We start from the raw sequence: 18785 nt of genomic DNA, 5'->3' as shown, positions 1-18785 counted from the left end.
GGTGTTTTTTAATATACTGAGTCTTGACTCATTATGGCTGTTTATAAACACACCCAGTGACAGAAGGGTAGCTAGAGTTGGTCACTTACGGAACATCAGATCTTTGGGAACCAAGTATTAAATTCTCTATAAGGTCTGGTGATTGTGGGATTTCAGCCATGTTGTAGGTGTGATGACCTACAGAGGCGCACGGTCAGCATGCAGAACTTATTGACTTGAAAAGTCAGATAATCTGCTAGGAAAAAAAAATCTCCTGAGTAAGAAGGGTGAAGAATTTGAGGGAGTTGGGAGTGATTGCAGAGGGCTGGGAAATAGTGCCTCTGTGCGTCCTGTCCCAACTCCATCCAGGGCCCGTGTGTCTCTCATTGCGCGTGCGGAGGGCGGTGGTCAGTAGTGATGTCGACCTTGAGCAGAGGGGCCCAGGTGGCCTTTATCCCCGTAGAGCCTCCCATCCTCACTCAAGGATGAGCACGTGAAGGCCCAAAGGACACGAGAGGCCTTTCCGCTGTCATCCAGCGAGCCGGCAGCTGTGGTGATGTTAGCAGGTAGGAATTTCGTCGTTTACATCTAACCAGCAAGAATGGATTCTGGACAACTCGTCTGGGTTCTGAGAGCCAAAACAAACAGAAACAAACCAAAAAAACCCCTTCAGTATGAAGAATGGACCACCATGTAATTGTCTTAAGAACCGTTTCTAGACTTCAGATACGTTTAAAATCATCAGAAAAAGTCTGGTCTACTCAAGAGAGAGCTGTGAGTCATGGACAGAAATCAAATTGTGAGAAGCCAGAAACTGAAGAACCAGTTAGCACAGTGGTCTGTGCTGAGCTCGTCCTTCCACCTGTTAGACAAAAGCAAGAACACAGCCGTCAGAAGACAGCTCATTAAAGCCCGAGGCAGCCTGCAGAGCATCAGAATAATTCCTGCACCGGGGCCTGGCTGTGGTCTGCTGGGCCAGAGGACGGAGAAGGCTTTGCAGAGGAAAGCTTTCTTACTTGCATTTGTTGTGTTTTGTTTTTACTCATTGAGGAAATACTCGGCCAGACACTGATGTGTATTGGGGTGTGTGTGTTGTGGTCTAGTTAAAGCCACTAGGCAGTGAACAGATAATTGATAACTAAAGAAACAGCAGGCAGGTTAACACTAAGGACGCCGATTGGCACCACGAGGACCTGCGTGTGCTCCGACAGCAGAGGTGCCTCCTGAATTCTGCGTCATGTGTTCTGCCATTTGTCCTTCACTTGGGCCATAATAGCTGACATCTGTGGGATGCCTGCTGTGTGCTGTCGCTGGACCGAGTTTGAATACTTTATATTAATGCCAACCACTCCAAAGAAGTAGACAGTCTCAAGAGGGAGAGCAGAGAGGTGCACACAGCTGCGGGGCCCTCGTGAAGATGCAGCCCAGGTTTATCTGCTAAAGCCACCGTCACAGCCAGTGCACAAGACTGCCTCCCCCGTCTAACGTCTCTGAACCTCTGTGTCCTTACCTCTCAAGTGGAGGTAATACCAATGGAGACATTGGAGGAACCGACCTTTTTTGTGTGAAAATGTCGTAATTTGTGGAGCATCATTCAGAAGCAGTATGCAGTTACTTACAAATAAAGCGTTCAAGCCAGCGAGCAGCATTTCATTGTCGTGAGGCTTAGTCATACCCATGGAGCAATGTTACGTAGTTTTGCTGACATGCAATGTATTTTCATACGTTATTAAACTTTTTTCAAGTACACCATTGATACAATCCAGGCTTCATGTTTCTATCATAAATGTATCTTTTATCCTGAATAGTTAACACTTGAGGGTACGAATTAATTTCCAATATAATCACAGTTACACAGAAAGTACCCCTTTCGGATCTTCCAGATACTTACTCATTTGGCTGCTCGTTGTTTATCAGTTTTCATATTTCCGGTATTACGTTAAATCTTAAAGACAAATATGCTTAATGTATGAGATGTGAAATGCTGGTACTGCACAAACAGAAAGTAGTTTAGCTTAATTGTTGCCAGCTAATCCATCTCAGACTCCAAGGCCAAGTTGAAAGGCCTTTGAAGGTTTATACGACTCTGTGTATCACCATAAATTAAGCCGATGGATTTTTTTTCCCCAGATGACTGCCTTTTTCCTTTCTCCAACTGACTGCTTTATGACCAAAAATACAACACACGTATCTCCATCTTAGATTTATAATTTTTAAATTATGTTTTTAAATAATTTATTTTTTAATGCACAGCTACATCACTGTACATTAAAAAAATTAATGATATTCGAAATAACAAAAATCTTTCAATTTAATGAATGTTTTTGTTATGTTTAGTGAGGATTTTCTCTAAAAAAATTTTAAAAGAAAATTGAACACTGTGATGCAAAATTGAAATTTGTGGCAGGGGAAAAAATAATAAAGGAATAAAGTTTAATGAGCTTTAGAAACAAAGCCATAACTAGAATTTCTAAGTAAGGTCTGGGATGGAAAGTTTTAAGGGAAGTTCTGCCTGAAGCAAGGAATGGGGCCAGTTTTTCTAGGCTCAGAATCTGACCATGTTGGGGAGTGAGTTTGGATATTTTGAAACACAGCTGTTGTGGGTCCTTTAATGCTCTAAGTGTCAGGATTTTTATCTTCCAGAAGATACTTGAGGCTTCCAAGCACCACATCACTTTCCCAGCTACTCCGTTTGGAAGCCATCTGCGGGTCGCCTGTGCTCACGCGCTGGCAGGAGTGACTGGGGTTTGCTGCTTGTTTGTAGGAGCTGGTCCTTGTAGGGTTAGATCCGCTGTGTTGAGCCTCGTTTCTGGTTAAAGAGGAGATGCGATGTGGTCGCACCGCTCGCCACTTGCTGAACAGTTACAGCAAGCAGTATTTGAAATTTGGCCCATTTTTATTCGTGGCCATTGAGAGAACCTTTGTTGTGTGTGTGTACACTCACTGACTTGTGTTCGTTTTGTTTTCCATAGAAACGCTCCAGAGGCCAAGTGCTGTTTGATAAAGTATGTGAACATCTGAATTTGCTAGAAAAAGACTACTTCGGGCTTACATACCGAGATGCTGAGAACCAGAAGGTGAGTGCTTAAAAGCACTGCAGCCTGTGACGGCTGCTCTTCACCGCGAGCGATGAGCTAGGACTCAGTTGGTAAATCGCTTCCTCCACCTCCGCTCACACCCTCACGTTCACTGCTCAGAGGCCCTAAATGCTGCTGTTCCCCACCTTGCTTCTTCATGAGGGATTTGACTGACAGCTTCCTTTAATCTTGAGTATTTTGGAAACAGTAAGTCATGTTTCTGGTTTTCACGCTTGAGTTATTTGTGGTTCCAGAAAAGCATTATATATGGTGCTTTTGGGAGGATGATCTATTTCAGTGGATTTGAGCCAGTGAAAATCAAGTATGTTGCGACTTACACAGAAAACATGTTCACCAGATGCCATGTTATTGTTAGGTCCTCTTAGCCTGCTTTCACGTACTTGCCGAACCAAAATATGAGATGGCCCATGTCCTGACCTGGTGGTTGTCTGATGTGTTCAGTCGGCGTTTAATGTAATACCCTCCAGACTCAGACACCTGAGTAAGGCAATCTCCTTCAGAGACGTTACTAATTATCACAATTACCTGAAAAATAAAGAAGAAGAAACTGTTTCCATTGTCTTAAGACTGGGAACGGAGTCACAGAAATGGTGGGCGGGGGTGTTGTTTGTTTTGTTCATGTGCAGTGAGCCATTCTCACATCTCCTGGCTTCACCGGGTGGTGTCTGACTTCATTGTGAAACACCGAGTGTTCTGATGAGGAGGATCCTAAGTCTCAAACAAGTGTTCGTTTGTTAAGGAAAGTTTTCTAAGTAGGTGCCGAAAAAATCTGTAATCACAGAAGTCACTATATGGGGCCGAATGGCTCGGACATCTGTGGTCAGGTTGCACGTGCAGTCAGCACTCCATATTCTCAGATTCCACCTCTGGACTTAGCCAACAGCAGGTGAGAAATACTCCTCCCTCCAAAAAATCCTGGAAAGTTCCAAAAAGCAAAACTTGGTTAATGCCTCGGCAACTATTTACACTGTATTAGGTGTTATATATCAATCTAGAGACCATTTCAAGTATACGGAGGGATTGTGTAGGTTACAGACAAATACTGCACCATTTTATAAAAGAGACTTGAGCATCTTCAGATTTCAGTGTCCTCCGGGGCCGTGGAACCAGCCCCTGCAGTCACCGAGGGATGACTGTCTTTAGTTTGTTCTCGTAATTTGTTTGAACCTAGGATCCAGCAATTTTCTCCTCTGTTTCTGTGCCAGCTTGAATCCCTGGGGGCAGTGGTTGTAGAAGAAAAGAAATTTGTCAGGCCTGACTTGTGCGTGCGCACATCTTCTCATTAGACGGTGCCTGGGCCCTCGCGGGGCTAGTGAAGGGGGCACCAGATGTGTGGAAGGACCCTGCTTGGAGGCCCTCGGCAACCCCGCCCTCTCAAATAGCTTTAGTCCGTGTCGCTCCCTGATCGGCACTGAGTCATCTTTATTCTTCTCTGATTCATGTTCAAACTCTCGTTTCTTTTTCAGAATTGGTTGGACCCCGCTAAGGAAATTAAAAAACAGATACGGAGTAAGTTCTTTTGGGTTATTCTGTGTGGAAATGTGAAGATTTTCCGAGAGTGGAGCTGTCTGAATTGACAGCCCGTTCCCACATGGCTGGTGTGAACACACTGTTTTGAAAGACAGAGATTAAGATCTCAAATTTTATCTTTGGCAGGTTGGTCCTAACTCAGATACCCAGTATTAATTATCACAACTCAAGGATAAAAATCACATGACATTTGACCTCGTTCCTTGCCTGTACACAGCTGTGAAATCTGGTTTAGTCAAGCGATGCTCCAGTTGACAGTCATTTAAAAGTTCCAAACTTAATTATTAATGTCATATTAATTCCAGCTGCCACAAGCAGTCAAGCTAAAGGTAATAGTCATTGAACAGTTTAGAAATGGAATAACAGGTCAGACTGAAGTTTACTGTTTTGTAACATCTTCTTTTCTTGGCCCCTAAAGGCAAAATAAGAAATGCGTATTTCTTGGGGGGAGGGTGTAGTAGCTCAAGTGGCAGCGCAGCTTGGCGTGCGCAGGGTCCTGGGCTCAATCCCCATTACCTCCTCCAAATATGAATAAATGTATAAATCTAATCTCCCCTCTGGAAATAAATAAATACGTATTTCCTAGTGGACAAACTAAATACATGAATGGCCCACAAAACTGAAACACGAGTAACTAGTAAGTAATACAAAAGGTGCTACGTCTTACTAATAATTAAATGCAAATTAAAATTAGACATTTTTTTCATCTACTCAGATTAGCAAAAATTTGTAAAAGTTAATAATACCCTGCACTGGCAATTTTGTGCACAATTGGTAGAAACATTACCCTTTTAGGCACTTTGCGTGTTTATTAAAATGAAAAATGTGCTTATTTCTGACCGTTAATTTTTACTTGTAGAAACATAACCATGTATGTGCAAGAGGGAAATTGTACATATGTGTACATGTGTGAAAGCTCACGCTGACACCATTTGCAGTAACAGTAAACTGGGAGCAGCTTAAATATCTGTTTATAAAGAAATGATTACATCAATCATGAAATAGCTGTACCTTGAAATACTAGGTAGCTATTAAATAGGGTGAGTGGAATAAGCATGTCTCGGCTCCCATTAGTCAGATGTTAGTGAGAGAAATAAATCGTTTTTGTTTGAAAACAGTTACGCATATATAGATATGTGGAAATTTGGGAAGAAAATAGATGACCTATAGTAATTTATGCTCTAAATGTAGTATATTAAGAAATTTTAAGATTTGGCAGGCATAAAAGACCAAAGGTAGAATTTTTTTCATGAGAATGAATTCTCGGGGGGAAGGGTATAGCTCAGTGGTAGAGCACATGCTTAGCATGCATGAGGTCCTGGGCTCAGTCCCGAGTACCTCCTCTAAAAATAAATAAATAGACCCAATTACCTCCCCACCCAAATATATATATATATATATATATATATATATATATATATATATATATATATAATAAAAATAAATAAATAAAAGAATGAATTCTCTTCAGTTTGACAATTTTCTGTTTATTATAAATTTGTCACTTAAAATCCGACATCGGCATTGCAGAATGGCATTGTGCACAGGCAGGCTGTTTCATTTCCTTTCTCTAAGCAGGGCCGTCATCTGAGCAGACACGGGCTGGCAGGCCTCTTTTTGGCATCACCACATCCTCCCGGTGGTTGGTTTCCAGCAAACTCTTCATGGGGCTACGTATTTCAGCTTTAATCTGACTCTCTCATTCATTTCAAGTTTTATGCCTCATTTAACTGGATTTTTTTTTCTTGACTATGGTGTAGATTGCATTTTCCTTAAACTTTCCCTGCAAAATCATGTCCTGTAAAACCTTCTGATTGTTTGGGTTATAACCTGAGGAAAGTGGATTCCTTAGGATCAGTGATTTTTCTAAGCGTGGCCCCCCAAGCCCCACTCTGTTAGAACCTCAGAGGAAGCCGCAAATTCCTGGGCCATGTTGCAGATCTTTGGGGTACGGCCTCTGGGTGGAGCCTCGGAATTGGCATTTTTAACTGGCACCTCAGACACTGCCTGAGGCCCACTGTCGTTTGAAACTCACTTTCCTGTAATGAGGATTTTTGCACTGAAATAATCTTTCTTCTACTTTTCATTACGTCTTAGTCTCTAACTTAGAGTATTTACCCGAATTTATGATGAGGTGGTTTAATTACGTTGCTGAAGTGTTCATTGGATTCACTTTGAAGTGGATAAAAATTATAAAAGAGCAGTAAATCCACTTCCCATAACTAATCCATTAGTTTTAATTCCACTTGCTTGGGGGGAAGCCAGCTCTCATTATGAACCTCACCGTCGGCCAGCAATTCTGTTTTAGCAGGAAGTAGCTCAGAATCAAGAGGAAAATAAAACCAAATCAAACTATTTTTAGAATAACAAAAGGACTTTTTGGAGACCAGTGAGGAAAACAGTCACTAGAAATATATTTGATGGGCAAATATTTTATGCCTTACAATTCTTAGAGCCCACGTTTCAGAAATATTCTCTGAGTGGTTTAGAAATAACATTAAGCCCCCAGTAATGCCTGGTCCTACAACAGATCCTTAGAAGGACCACGGCTGCTGTCCCTGCCAGGCAGGGTAGTCTATATATATATATATATATATAACTGGATCACTGTGTAACACGGGGAAATACATGCAAGATCTTGTGGTAGCTCATGGTGAAAAAGAATGGAAAATGAATACATGTGTACTCATGTATGGCTGAAAAAGTGTGCTCTACACCAGAAATTGACACATTGTAAACTGACTATAACTCAATTAAAAAAAAAACAAATCACTATGCTGTACACCAGAAATTAACATTGTAAACTGACTATATTTTAATTTAAAAAAAAGTTTCCCCAAGTAAGAACTTTCCGAAGCCCATAGAGCAGCTCATTTCTTAATATGACAGCAAACCTTTCCCATACAATAAAAATACCTTGAACAGTCCCTTGACATGCCTTATTATGGGATTTGACCTGTAATAACAAAGCCGACAGGACAGAGGCAGTGGTATCACGTCTGTGGCGTCGGCATGTGCGCGTCCCAGAACTTCAGAGCAGTGGATTCCGATGATCTCCAGACTCGTGATTGAGGATTGTCCGTATCGTTCACTTCTTTCCATCTTCCCAAGGCTCTCCTCCGTCCCTGAGAAAGGGAGGAAGCCCAGTCAATTTCCTTGCTAGTAAGGAGGATTTGACTGCAGAAAAGAGGAGAAACTAGATCAACTTTCACACCTACCTGCGGGTTTCATTGAAGGCAGACGTCCTTTTCCGTTGATGATGGAAGGTGCTGCATAGCACAGGGAACTGTATTCAGTACCTTGTAGTAACCTTAATGGAAAAGAATATATACCTATGTGTGCATATAACTGAGTCAATGTGCTGCACACCAGAGACCAACACAACATTGTGAATCGACTACACTTCAATTAATAAAAAAAGTTTTTAAAGCTCGCCTGCATTAGTGTCAGAAGCTAGGGCAGTTCCAGCTGTCGGTTAGTAAAGTAAGTGTAAAGGGAACGTCCAAGTGTTTATTCTAACTTTCCTCTCCTCTCTGCAGGTGGTGCTTGGCACTTTTCATTCAATGTGAAGTTTTACCCACCAGACCCCGCCCAGCTCTCTGAAGATATCACCAGGTATCTGACAGTTGGCCCTGAACAAGGCAGGCATATCGGGGGGTCATGCTTCTCTTAAATTCTCCCGAGAAGAGCGTGCTTACCGCTGGGAACCTTACCGTCAGTCACCCAGGCTGAGGTGGCAAACAAGAGGCAACTGAGTAAGAGCAGGCATCTGAAGGGAAGAGTTGCCAGATCATGTGCGTTCACAGTTGACTCGGTGCTGAGCTGACACCTCCCTCTGCCTGACCCAGTGGGAAACTGAGCATCAGCAGAACTGAGGGGTGTTGTCCACCCACTGCCACCAGGCTGGCTGGGATTCAGCCTTAAGGGCTACAGCCATTCTTAGTGCTCTTGCTTTAAAACTTAGAGTGAAGACATGTCTTCGGATGCTTATGCCCTTTATATAACCAATCTGATAGGTGATAGCTGTTTTAAAAAATCACACATGCATGCACGCACACACACTCATACACATGAGCACGTACTCGTTGAAGAGTTTACCTTCCATGACCTATGTATGCAAGCAAAATGGTTAACTCATTTTGGGGGAAAAAGACAACAGGAAAGGAACCTCGCATTCTGGCGTGATGACTGAACGTCGAGGCTGTCCTGGGTTCGCTGCATGTCCTCCTGGGCCTTCCTCCTTGGGAAGCCCTGGTTTTCTCGCTGGGTTTGGGAGCGAGTTGACAGCCAGTCAGAGCGACCTTGTGCAGCATGGCCTGACGTCCTTCATTGGCAGGCTTTTCAAGAGAGAGAAATTACTCAAAAAGCTTCAATTCAGTCACTTGCTGTGATTAAAAATAGTTTCAGCAGACATGTTAGGAGAAGGGTGAAAGCTAGTTTTTTTCCTTTACATTTGCATTAAATATAAATGCAATTTGTAACTTCTCATTCAAAGATACTTCTTAGTCACGTTGAGGAACAATTTAACAGCGGCTGATTCACGGTAGAGAGCCTGTCGGTGCCTGGGTTCGGAATCCAGCGCCTTTCGATTAGTGTCATGTTTGTAGAGCCTGTGAAGTGTGTAGAAGTTTTTGTATCTGGATGCTTGTATTATCAGCTTAAAATTTCTAGGCCCCATATTTAGAGGGGGCTTTAAGACTTTATTCTCTGCTTCAACAGATGAACAGTTCACTTCTTATATGAAAGGTCCCAAGTGTATGTTATTGTTATACTTAGATCCTGGGCCATGCAGAGTATTACTAAGACGCATCAGTGTTCACACCTACCTGGGAGTCTTCTGAGTTAGTATTACATCTGTAACCCTTAGAAGCAAAATAAGAGAGAAGATAAAAGTCAGCTGTTAATGGTGATATTTGTGTGATATTGGCAAAATTATAGGGAAAATGTTTTATATTCCCCCAATTTAAAACTGTTTACTTACAGCAATGAGATACTCAGATTTTAAGGCAGTCATTCTCCAAAGTTAGTCTTCAGATCCTTTCAAGTCTAGGAAGTTATCTAAATAAAGCAATGAGAACTTGAACAGGAGAAAGTTCATTATTATAAAGAGACCAGGTCACCCGGAATGCAGGAAGGCGAGCAGCGTTCACGGCGGTGCAGCCGGTGCGTTGCCTGAAACACGCCTTGGTCCCGCGGCAGGACGTGCATCTGGACATCCGGAGGAGGCTTCCTTTAGGCTAGTTGGGGCCTAAGAATTATATTTAAGAGCACCATTTTTATATTATGATTCCCTCCACCAGAGATTTTGTTTGACTTTAAATAGTGTCTTAATGTTAGAGGAATATGTGTTTAGGTTTCTTTTACTCTGTGCTTGGTCAGTAAAACTACTGTGAACATTAACTCACCTCTAGATATTACACTTTGTAGTCACGTATCTTCCCCGTGAATCTAGATCCAAAGATAGATGCCGGGAAAGGTGTCCCGGGGGTTGCCCCGCGGGGAGGCGGAGCTCGCGGCACCCTTGGTGCTGGGCGGGCGCCTTCTCACGCGCCTTCTCACGCGTCCTGACCCCGCTTCCCGCTCCGTGCTCTTGGCGCCCGGAAGGTACTACCTCTGCTTGCAGCTGCGGGACGACATCGTGTCCGGAAGGCTGCCCTGCTCCTTTGTCACCCTCGCCCTGCTGGGCTCCTACACGGTGCAGTCAGAGCTGGGCGACTACGACCCGGAGGAGTGCGGGAGCGACTACATCAGCGAGTTCCACTTCGCGCCGAACCACACGAAGGAGCTGGAGGACAAAGTGATCGAGCTGCACAAGAGCCACAGGTCAGAGCCAGAGCCCCGCTGAAGCTGTGCCCGGGCGGGTAGCGGCCCCCGCCCCGCCTGCCTTTCCCGGGACTGACGTCTGTGCATTAGGGACGGACTGCAGCTCTGGGTGGTTACGCTCCCTCTCAGGGCATCCCTTTGTGATGTTGCCTTTAAAAGCCGTTTTTCCTGTTATTCTCCAGCCCCCCCACCCCCACATCCCCCCTAGAGTGCAAATCCTTGGTGTCTCTGAGCGAACTTGCTTATTAGCAGGAGAGCTAAGCGGGAAACTTTACAGCCCCTCCAGGTCCAAGAAAAGCATCAGTGTCTTACTTTTTATTTTTTCTCATCAGAGGGATGACGCCGGCAGAGGCAGAGATGCATTTTCTGGAAAACGCCAAAAAGCTCTCCATGTATGGGGTGGATTTGCATCATGCCAAGGTATGCTGTGTTTAAACTCCTGACTTCTCTGTCTCGTTTTGTTTGAGTGTCCAGGACCCAGTTGTCACAAATGTTACGCGCCAAGTACTGTTGGTGCCTCTGCTCTGGACGCCCACCGGGCACTCGGGAAACGCAAGTTAAATTAAAAAACTCTCTCTCCGAAGTTTAGGCACCGTGACACGTAATCAGTACTCTGAAATAAGATTGCTATTCTGAAGTTCAGTTGAAATCAACCAGCCAGGCTAAGATGGCTTGGTGGATGGGTGACTCGTTGAGGCTGTGTCTTGGCTTCAGAGTCTCAGGGAGAGAGCGGTTGGACCCGGACTGTAGGAGGGGTAAGGCGGTGAGAATGAGGATCACATCGGCAGCCTTTACTCCGTGTCCTGCTTCCAGAATCTCTGTTTTTCCACCTTGGGAGAGTGAGCGTATGGACCGTTAAGCTGTCCTTTGAACAGCTTGACTACAAGCACTGTGGACATGCAGGCAAGCTTTCCTGAAAACATTTATCATCTAAACAGAAGGAATTTGTTAGGGTCTTAGGGGTGGGTTCTGTACTTCAGGAGAGTTGGAAAGATCAGTGTTTTGAAGCTCGGGGCACATCCTTCTGATCAGGGCAGACAGGGCGCCGTCGTTCTTGTGTGGGAAGGTGCCTTTACTTCGGAGGGACACAGTGGTCACAATCGCACGGTCAGGACCCCGGGGAACATGCAGTTAACAGGCTCCCAGGCCAGCGAGTGTCTTCCACGGTCAGGCTTGGGGCCAGGAAATGAAGGGGGCTTCAGCCGGCTCTGTCCAGGCAAACATCTCAGCCTCCATGGGGACCCTGGGCGGGGGGAGGGAGCTGTCCATGATCTGCAGGGTCTGTTGATGCTGCAGGTGGAGCCGCTCCCCGGTTGGCTTTGGGGAAGCCAACTGACCCACCGTGAGTTTGGTCAAGAGAACGGCGAGGGTCAAATGAACCAGTTATCTGACTGGTTATGGAACACAGGTCTGTTGGGTCATTTTGTGCATCACGAGAGATGAGACCCGGCCGGAGCTTCCCCCGGGAACGCGCGAGTGTGTGAGGCCCGAGCCCCTCACGTCTGTGTGCGATTCCAGCAGCAGGTGTAGCTCTGTTTACTTGCTGGTTAATTATTCTACATTTTCACTGCCTTTGCACTCAGATAAAATGCTTTACGGTGGATGCCAGCTGTAAGGTGGGTGAGGATCTAAAAAGCGAATAAGGACACGCACTCAGACTGTTCCTCTTAGAGTTTTTCCCCACGTGGCTAAAAGATAAGGAAATGAGAAGGAAGTGACGGAAGCCTGGAAATTTGAGTGAATCCAAAGCTGTTTGTCGTTACATGGCACACAGTGACTCACTCACTGCTCTGGGAAAAATAAATAAATGAAGTACTAGGGCCTCCATTGAGGAGAACAGGAACTCGGGGAACTTGGGGAACTCGGGACGGATCCGCGTTCCTGTAGGTAAAAACGGAATCACGTAACGTGGCTGCAGCCGCCAAATTAAAATGGAGGGCTGCTTTTTCATCCCATAAGGTGATCTGAAATTCTGCCAATTGAAAAAAAAGAAAGGGAATTAAGGAGGTGCCAGTGCAGCCTGGTACAGGATTTCATCCAACTACTGAGTGTAACGGACGATTTGATTCTGGACTCCGTTCACTCACGGAGCCGCCCTCAGTCATAGCAAGAAGGACATTTTATTGAATTAAATCAGAGCAAATTTCCAGTTATAAGTGAGACTCTTGTCTCGCCTGATGATGTGGAAGGCACCGAGCTTTAGGACCTATCTGGAAATTCTGAATGGTGATCCTGGACTCCGCGGGCTCTGTAGAAAGATGAACACCCATCTTAGATGAAGGTCCCGTGTTGTGGAAACCCTATCCCTCACGCTTTGTTTTTTATCCATAGGAAGCCTGTCTCTGCGTGTTTGTCATTTAATGTCACTCTGAGTAGGCTGTGCCAGAGCCATTTCTTTCATGTGAGATTCTGAAGTGTAGATACAAATCCATCCCGGAGGTTGTCCCACGGACCAGGAGACGAGGCAGGCGGCAGAGCTGGAACTGTGGTGTTAAGTTAAGCGAGTCAGACACTCGTTTATTTTGATTACGCCAGGCTGAGATTTTCCAGGGCTCCTTCAGAGATCCCTGCTGAAGGGCGCGTGAACTGTGCGTGTTGATAGGAAACCGTGTGTCACCAAGGAGGACCGTGGCTCTGGCTGGCTGTACAAAAGACCTAGCGGGCTGCCTCGGTGCTGCGGGCTGCGGGAGAGCCTTGGTATCCACAGTGTCCTTTTCCTGTCTGCTATGCCAAACACGCATCCAGTTTTAAACCTCGCTTATTCCTGCCATCTTCCTCCTCCATTTGCCTTTTCTTCCGACAAACACATAATGGCTTAACACTGCCGGGCAGGCCCTGTGCTGACCGTGTGGTTCCCAAGATGAGCAGAGCCCGCTCTCCACCAGCGGGAGCTGCAGGACAAGGGAGGGGAGTGGGGGTTCACTTCGGCACTGTTGGCTCGGCGTGCGCCAGTGGTAACACTGATGCCAAGACAGAGGAGTGTGCGTCGGAGGCCCCGAAGGAGCCTCCCTGGTCTTTCTCGTGGAGGGATTCCATTCTCTTGTGATTCAAAGACACTAATGAGTGATCTTAAAATAGATAATGGTGGGGCGGGCAGAGCTCAGTGGTGGGACGAGTGCTTAGCTTGCACGAGGTCCTGGGTTCATCCCTGGTCCCTCCATTAAAAAGAAATGAGCTAGAATAGATTACATAATACTAACAAAAAAATTATTGAAAACAGATAATAGTGGGAAGAGTTGCAAATGTCCTTTTCCTCCCTCGGCCAGAGGCCGTCTCCCGCACTGCTGTCCTCTCTTCATCACAAAGAAAGCGAATCAAGGAGGAGTCACTCCAGCAGCCCCCCTCCTGCAGGCGATTCTGCCCGTGTCCCGGGGGCTCACCTGTGCGGTCCTGAGAGCAAGGGGGCTAGACCTAAGGGTCCATCCTGCCAGCTCCGTCCAACATCAAGTTAAAGTCTTTCAGGTTAAAGCCCTTGAGAAATGGTGGGCAGTTCCTGGTCTTTGCCGTCTCCTCAAACTTAATTACCTTGTAATATCCTGCCATCAAGCACTCTGTAATTTCATGTCTGATGGGGTGATGCGTTTCCAAGGAAGAATGTTTCATTTTAAGTCAATTAGATTGTATTTGTAATCTTACATTTCCCAGAGATGGACCAAGATGTCTGTTTTCAATCCTGGAAATGTTCATCCCGTGCTTTGCACTGACAGGGTTCGGGAAGTGAATTCCTCCAGCACAAATGAGTCAGTATCCCCTATTTGAATTCTTCCCTGCTCCCCTCCCACCTCTGCTGATGCAACAGAGACTCAGGGAGGGGACAGCCCTGCCGCTGAATGTGGCAGAGACCTCAGCTTCGCCCCCACGTGCCCCTGCTTCCAACAGCCAGTGAGAGGTGGAGTGGGGACCGCACCTCACACGGCCCTGCCTCCTGTCCTTGGTTTTCTCTCCACTCAGCCGCCCCAGAGGTTCACTTTACCCTGATTACCCCCGATCACAACACTCAGGGCCGTAGACTGCTTGTGGCGTGTCTCGTGAGCTTTGTAGAACATCTCTGAAGACGTCTGGGACCTCTAATCACTCACCCCTAAGAAATGAGCGACAGATGAAATGTGCAGGTAGCAAAAGCAGGTTGCAGACGTAGCAGGACCCGTTTTGTTTTGTTTAGAAAGTATGCGCATTTATAGACTGCATCTGTGTTTGTGTGCGTGAGCCCCATCACTAAGGGTGCGTGCCACTGGGCAGTGTGTGTGTCTTGGGACCTGTTGAGGAGTACACTCATATTTCAAAAAGACTATTTGATACTCAAATTTTACTCCGACAATAATGGGATATTAAAAAAATAAAGGCTATTTTTAAAGGAACAAGTCCCAAAACACTGAGCAGGAGAGGACGAGGCCTCTCTGTATGTGTACATGTTGGTTCAAAGTCCTGCCTCTGGAACCAGGCCGTTTGTGCTCACCTGGGCACGTCGCCTCTCAGTTTTCTTGCCTGTACAATGGGGATAATAACAGCGGCCATCTCAAAATAATCATGGGGACGGTGAATAATATATGTGAAGTGGCCAGAGCCATGCCCGGCCCTCAGGGAGGTGAGCCCAGGCTCCCAGCCGGAACCAGCACTGACCCGCTGCCCCCGGTGGGCCTTCTCCGTGCGCAGTGTTTCCCTGGTGGGTCCAGGACACCTGGCCGAGCGGAGCTCACGCTAGCAAGTCTCCATAGTGACATGTGTCTTCATCAAAAGGCTATTACTTAGCGGTGCTGTTGGAAAAAATGGCCGCATCACTTTTCATGTTTAAATCAGAGCTGCAGGGTGTCAGTTGTTGGTTCTAACACAGAGGCTTGACCAGTGCACCCGGCTGGCCGGCCGTAGGTGGCATAGGGGAGATTCTCACCCGGAGTTTGTTGCTGCTGTTTTCCAGGATTCTGAAGGAGTCGAAATCATGTTAGGAGTTTGTGCGAGCGGTTTGCTGATTTATCGCGACCGGCTGCGCATCAACAGGTTCGCCTGGCCGAAGGTTCTGAAAATCTCGTACAAGCGGAACAACTTCTACATTAAGATCCGGCCAGGAGAGGTAAATAGACCCCGATGTGCATGCACATTGGGAGGAAAGTTACCTGAGAGCAAAGAAGAATCTAAGTCACCTGCTCCCAAGTCGCGACCCTGGCAGGACGTAAGGAGTCACGTCCAAGTGCCTAAGGGAATCTCTTGTGGGTTTGTCCAGCAAACGGTAATAAAACGTTCTCCTCTGTTTTACTGTTTTGTTCTAATTTCCCCCACTGCATACATTAATTGAAAGGTTTTCCTTTTGATGTATTTTAATGTAAAATCAAGATTCATGAGTAATGTTTTGTATTTTTCAAGTGGTGGCATCAGACACTCCTAGTTGCTAAACCTCTTTGTGAGTGAAGAACAGACTCCTTCCTGTCTGTCCTGTTTCTCTGTCTCCACGTCCCCTCTCTGTCCTCCAAATCTGGTAGCACCCTAAAGGGAGTAGCTTAGACACAGTGAGCATCAAGGTACAAGGAAGATTAGAACGAGTGATGCCAGGTGTAAATTATGCAAGTGTTCCACAGCCTGAACTATTTCTCCCCTTTTTTTTCAATCAGAGAGACTAATGAAAGGATCAAAATTGTTAACTAATCCTTGCTCCTTAGGCAAAAGCATCCATGATCAACTTTTCTTCTATAGTGGTGTGACATAGTCCATAGTGAATATCTGCTCTTGTCTATGTAATAGATAATTAATGAATATGTGCAGTTTCTAATTAGTGTCGTTAATATAAGGGAGGCTGCCAAAACTCCAAGATTATAGCTCATTGATGTTTCTGAACATTTCTGGTGCAATATAGGATTCTCTCCTGTCTTCAAAATCAACCTCTCCACTGGTGGGAAATGCCAGTTTAAAAAAATCAGACTGTATGGGATGTGATGCATAGCATGGTGACTACAGTTAATAACACTGTATTGTACGTTTGAAGTTGCTAAGAGAGTAGATCTTAAAAGTTCTCATAGAAAAAGAATTCTGAACTGCATGTGGTAATGGGTATTAACTAGCCTTATCGTGGTGGTCATTTCACAAAATAAAAAAGTGTCAAATCATGCTGTACATCTGAACTAATATAATGTTACATGTCAGTTACATCTCAATACAAGAAAGTTTTAAAAGTTAGACTATAAAGTAATGTAAATATAAAATCAAACTTGTCTTTGAAGACCAAAATGATCTGCCAGCTTTTCATGTAAATACCTGAAATTCATTTTTTATATTTCCTAAAGATTGCCTGTTACACTTATAAAAAATTTATATTCGATTTTTTTAACAATTTTTATTGACTTATAATCATTTTTATATTCGATTTATTAAACATGTGTTAAGTGAGCATCTGTTTATTGCCAGGCACTGTTGGGCATTGAAAATAAGAGGATAATTATGACCTCGTTCCTGTCCTATAGGGACTTTCTGTTCAGCACAGAAACAGACCCGCACACGTGGAATTGCATCAGGATACAGATGTGATAATATTGCGTAGGCGTGGGATGAGCATCGTGTTGGGAGAGGTTGAAGGGAGCGTCGGACCAGGGCGTTGGCAGAGCGTAGGGAGCCATGGGAGCTTTGTAACTGGGCTGTGACATGCCAGGTGGATATTTTGGAATGCAATGCAGCAACTTGGTAGTGTGACATGGTGAGACCCAAACTAGGGCAGAGGCTGTGGGAATAGACTGGAAGGAGCAAATGGAGAGAGAGGTTTCACAGCAGAAGCAGTAGGTCCTGGAGACAAGGAGGGGGAGGGCAAAAAAGGCAGGAAAAGAGTGCAGGAGAATCAGAGGTTTGGGGTCTGCATGAGAGAAGTCTATGGCAATGGTGTTATTAGGTAAGAAATTGGGGAGAATCTCAGAAAAAAAAGCATTGAAATTCCTGTGGGGACAGATTTCTGGGGGTGATTCTTGCGTAGTAAGAAGCATAGGACTTGAACAGAGTCCTCCACGTTTTATTCAACGCTTTGGGCAGGGAATAAATTACCAAAGAACAAGGGAAGTTAGAAGTGGGGAGAAAGACCCTAAAACAAAACCTCTTTCTGAGGGAGGGGAGGGCAGGAAAGGAGCATCGGCAGCTCAGGAAAACCAGCCGGAGAGGAAAAGGGACACAGTCGTGGACGACGAGGGAGGAGATTCGGGGACGAGGTTACCCAGCGGCGCCCGACGTCACAGAGGAGGCGCTGGGGGTGAGAACTAAGTGCGTTGAGCTTGACGGTCAGGCCCCGTTGTGACACTGGTTCAGGAAGTAGTCAGGGCAGCTGGCAGGTTGCGGTGAGGGGAGGAGGGGGTGGCGGAGGCTTCCCTTCCTGACACCGGGCAGTGACGTGCGTGTCGGGAGCCCGGGTCGGCAGAAGCAACCTCAGAGAACGTTGTCCCTCCTCCCCTCCTTTTTTTTTTTTTTTTTTACAACCGTATGTACAGCCCGAGAAGAATGAGTGAGAATGATTATTAATGGCACAAAGGCTCTGAAGAGGTTGGAAGAAATGAATACAAAGCAGAGAGAGAGAGAAACATTCAGGAAGGGCTGGGCGGGCTCGCATCCTTGTGTGTCTGAGGAGGAGGGCAGCGAGAGAATCTTCCCCGCTTCTTGCAGCAGGGAGTCAGCTTCTTAGACCCCCGCCTGAGCGTAGCGTGCGGTGCATGTGAGATGAAGGGTGGATGCGGGCAGGATGCTTTAGTCTGAGTCCACGGTCCCCTGGCTTGTCGATTGCCCGGGTCCCTTGGGCGGTGGTGAGTTTCACGACCATGGCTGCATAGGAGAATCAGAAGGACAGAAGCACGGGAAGACAACTGCATTGAGAGCACTGAGATGTGTCTCCCTGTCTCCCCTGCCCAGCCCCCCTCAACACATTAGAAGTAGAGCCGAGCATGGTTAGAGCGCACCTGCCTTGCATAGAACCCCTCCCCTTAGGCTTTTGCCACATAAACTGCTTTTGCTGTTGATCACAGCAGTGGTCCGGAGGTTTTGTGCTCTTTTGGAAAGCCTTTACTGTTTAGGGTGATTGCCCTCTGGTGGCCTGGTGTATCCCATCTTCAGAAAATAAAACATTATCGAGTGTCTGCCATAATCATGTTAAAATATATTACTGAGATTGTCAGACATTTCACCTTGAAAAGTTGGGTGGCTGATGGAGTATCATGTAAACTATGCATGCTGAAAAATAGGAAAATGTGTTCTCCTGGCCTCTGATCTTACACAGCCAGCCCTCCTTATCCCAGGGCTCTGCATCTGTAGGGGAAAAAATTCCAGAAAGTTCCAAAAAGCAAAACTTGAATTTGCTGCATGCAGACAACTATTTCCATAGCATTTCCATTGTTTTTA

General features: G+C 45.7%; 1 protein-coding gene across 12 annotated transcripts in view; it reads left to right on the top strand.

Annotated features, from left to right (window-relative positions):
- Positions 1 to 18785, top strand: part of EPB41L3 (erythrocyte membrane protein band 4.1 like 3) — a 116007-nt gene that overhangs the window by 68354 nt on the left and 28868 nt on the right. For all 12 annotated transcript variants that reach the window (XM_072949209.1, XM_072949210.1, XM_072949212.1 and 9 more), the window contains 6 exons: positions 2952 to 3056; positions 4544 to 4586; positions 8147 to 8222; positions 10212 to 10430; positions 10763 to 10850; positions 15346 to 15498. In XM_072949209.1, the coding sequence (XP_072805310.1) occupies positions 2952 to 3056; positions 4544 to 4586; positions 8147 to 8222; positions 10212 to 10430; positions 10763 to 10850; positions 15346 to 15498 (684 nt within the window). The remainder of the gene's footprint in view (positions 1 to 2951; positions 3057 to 4543; positions 4587 to 8146; positions 8223 to 10211; positions 10431 to 10762; positions 10851 to 15345; positions 15499 to 18785) is intronic.

Source organism: Vicugna pacos, chromosome 24 (genome assembly GCF_048564905.1).
Source record: "Vicugna pacos chromosome 24, VicPac4, whole genome shotgun sequence".
NCBI classification, from domain to species: domain Eukaryota; kingdom Metazoa; phylum Chordata; class Mammalia; order Artiodactyla; family Camelidae; genus Vicugna; species Vicugna pacos.
Note: the sequence above shows the minus strand (reverse complement) of the source record. Positions and strands in the feature narration are given on the sequence as shown.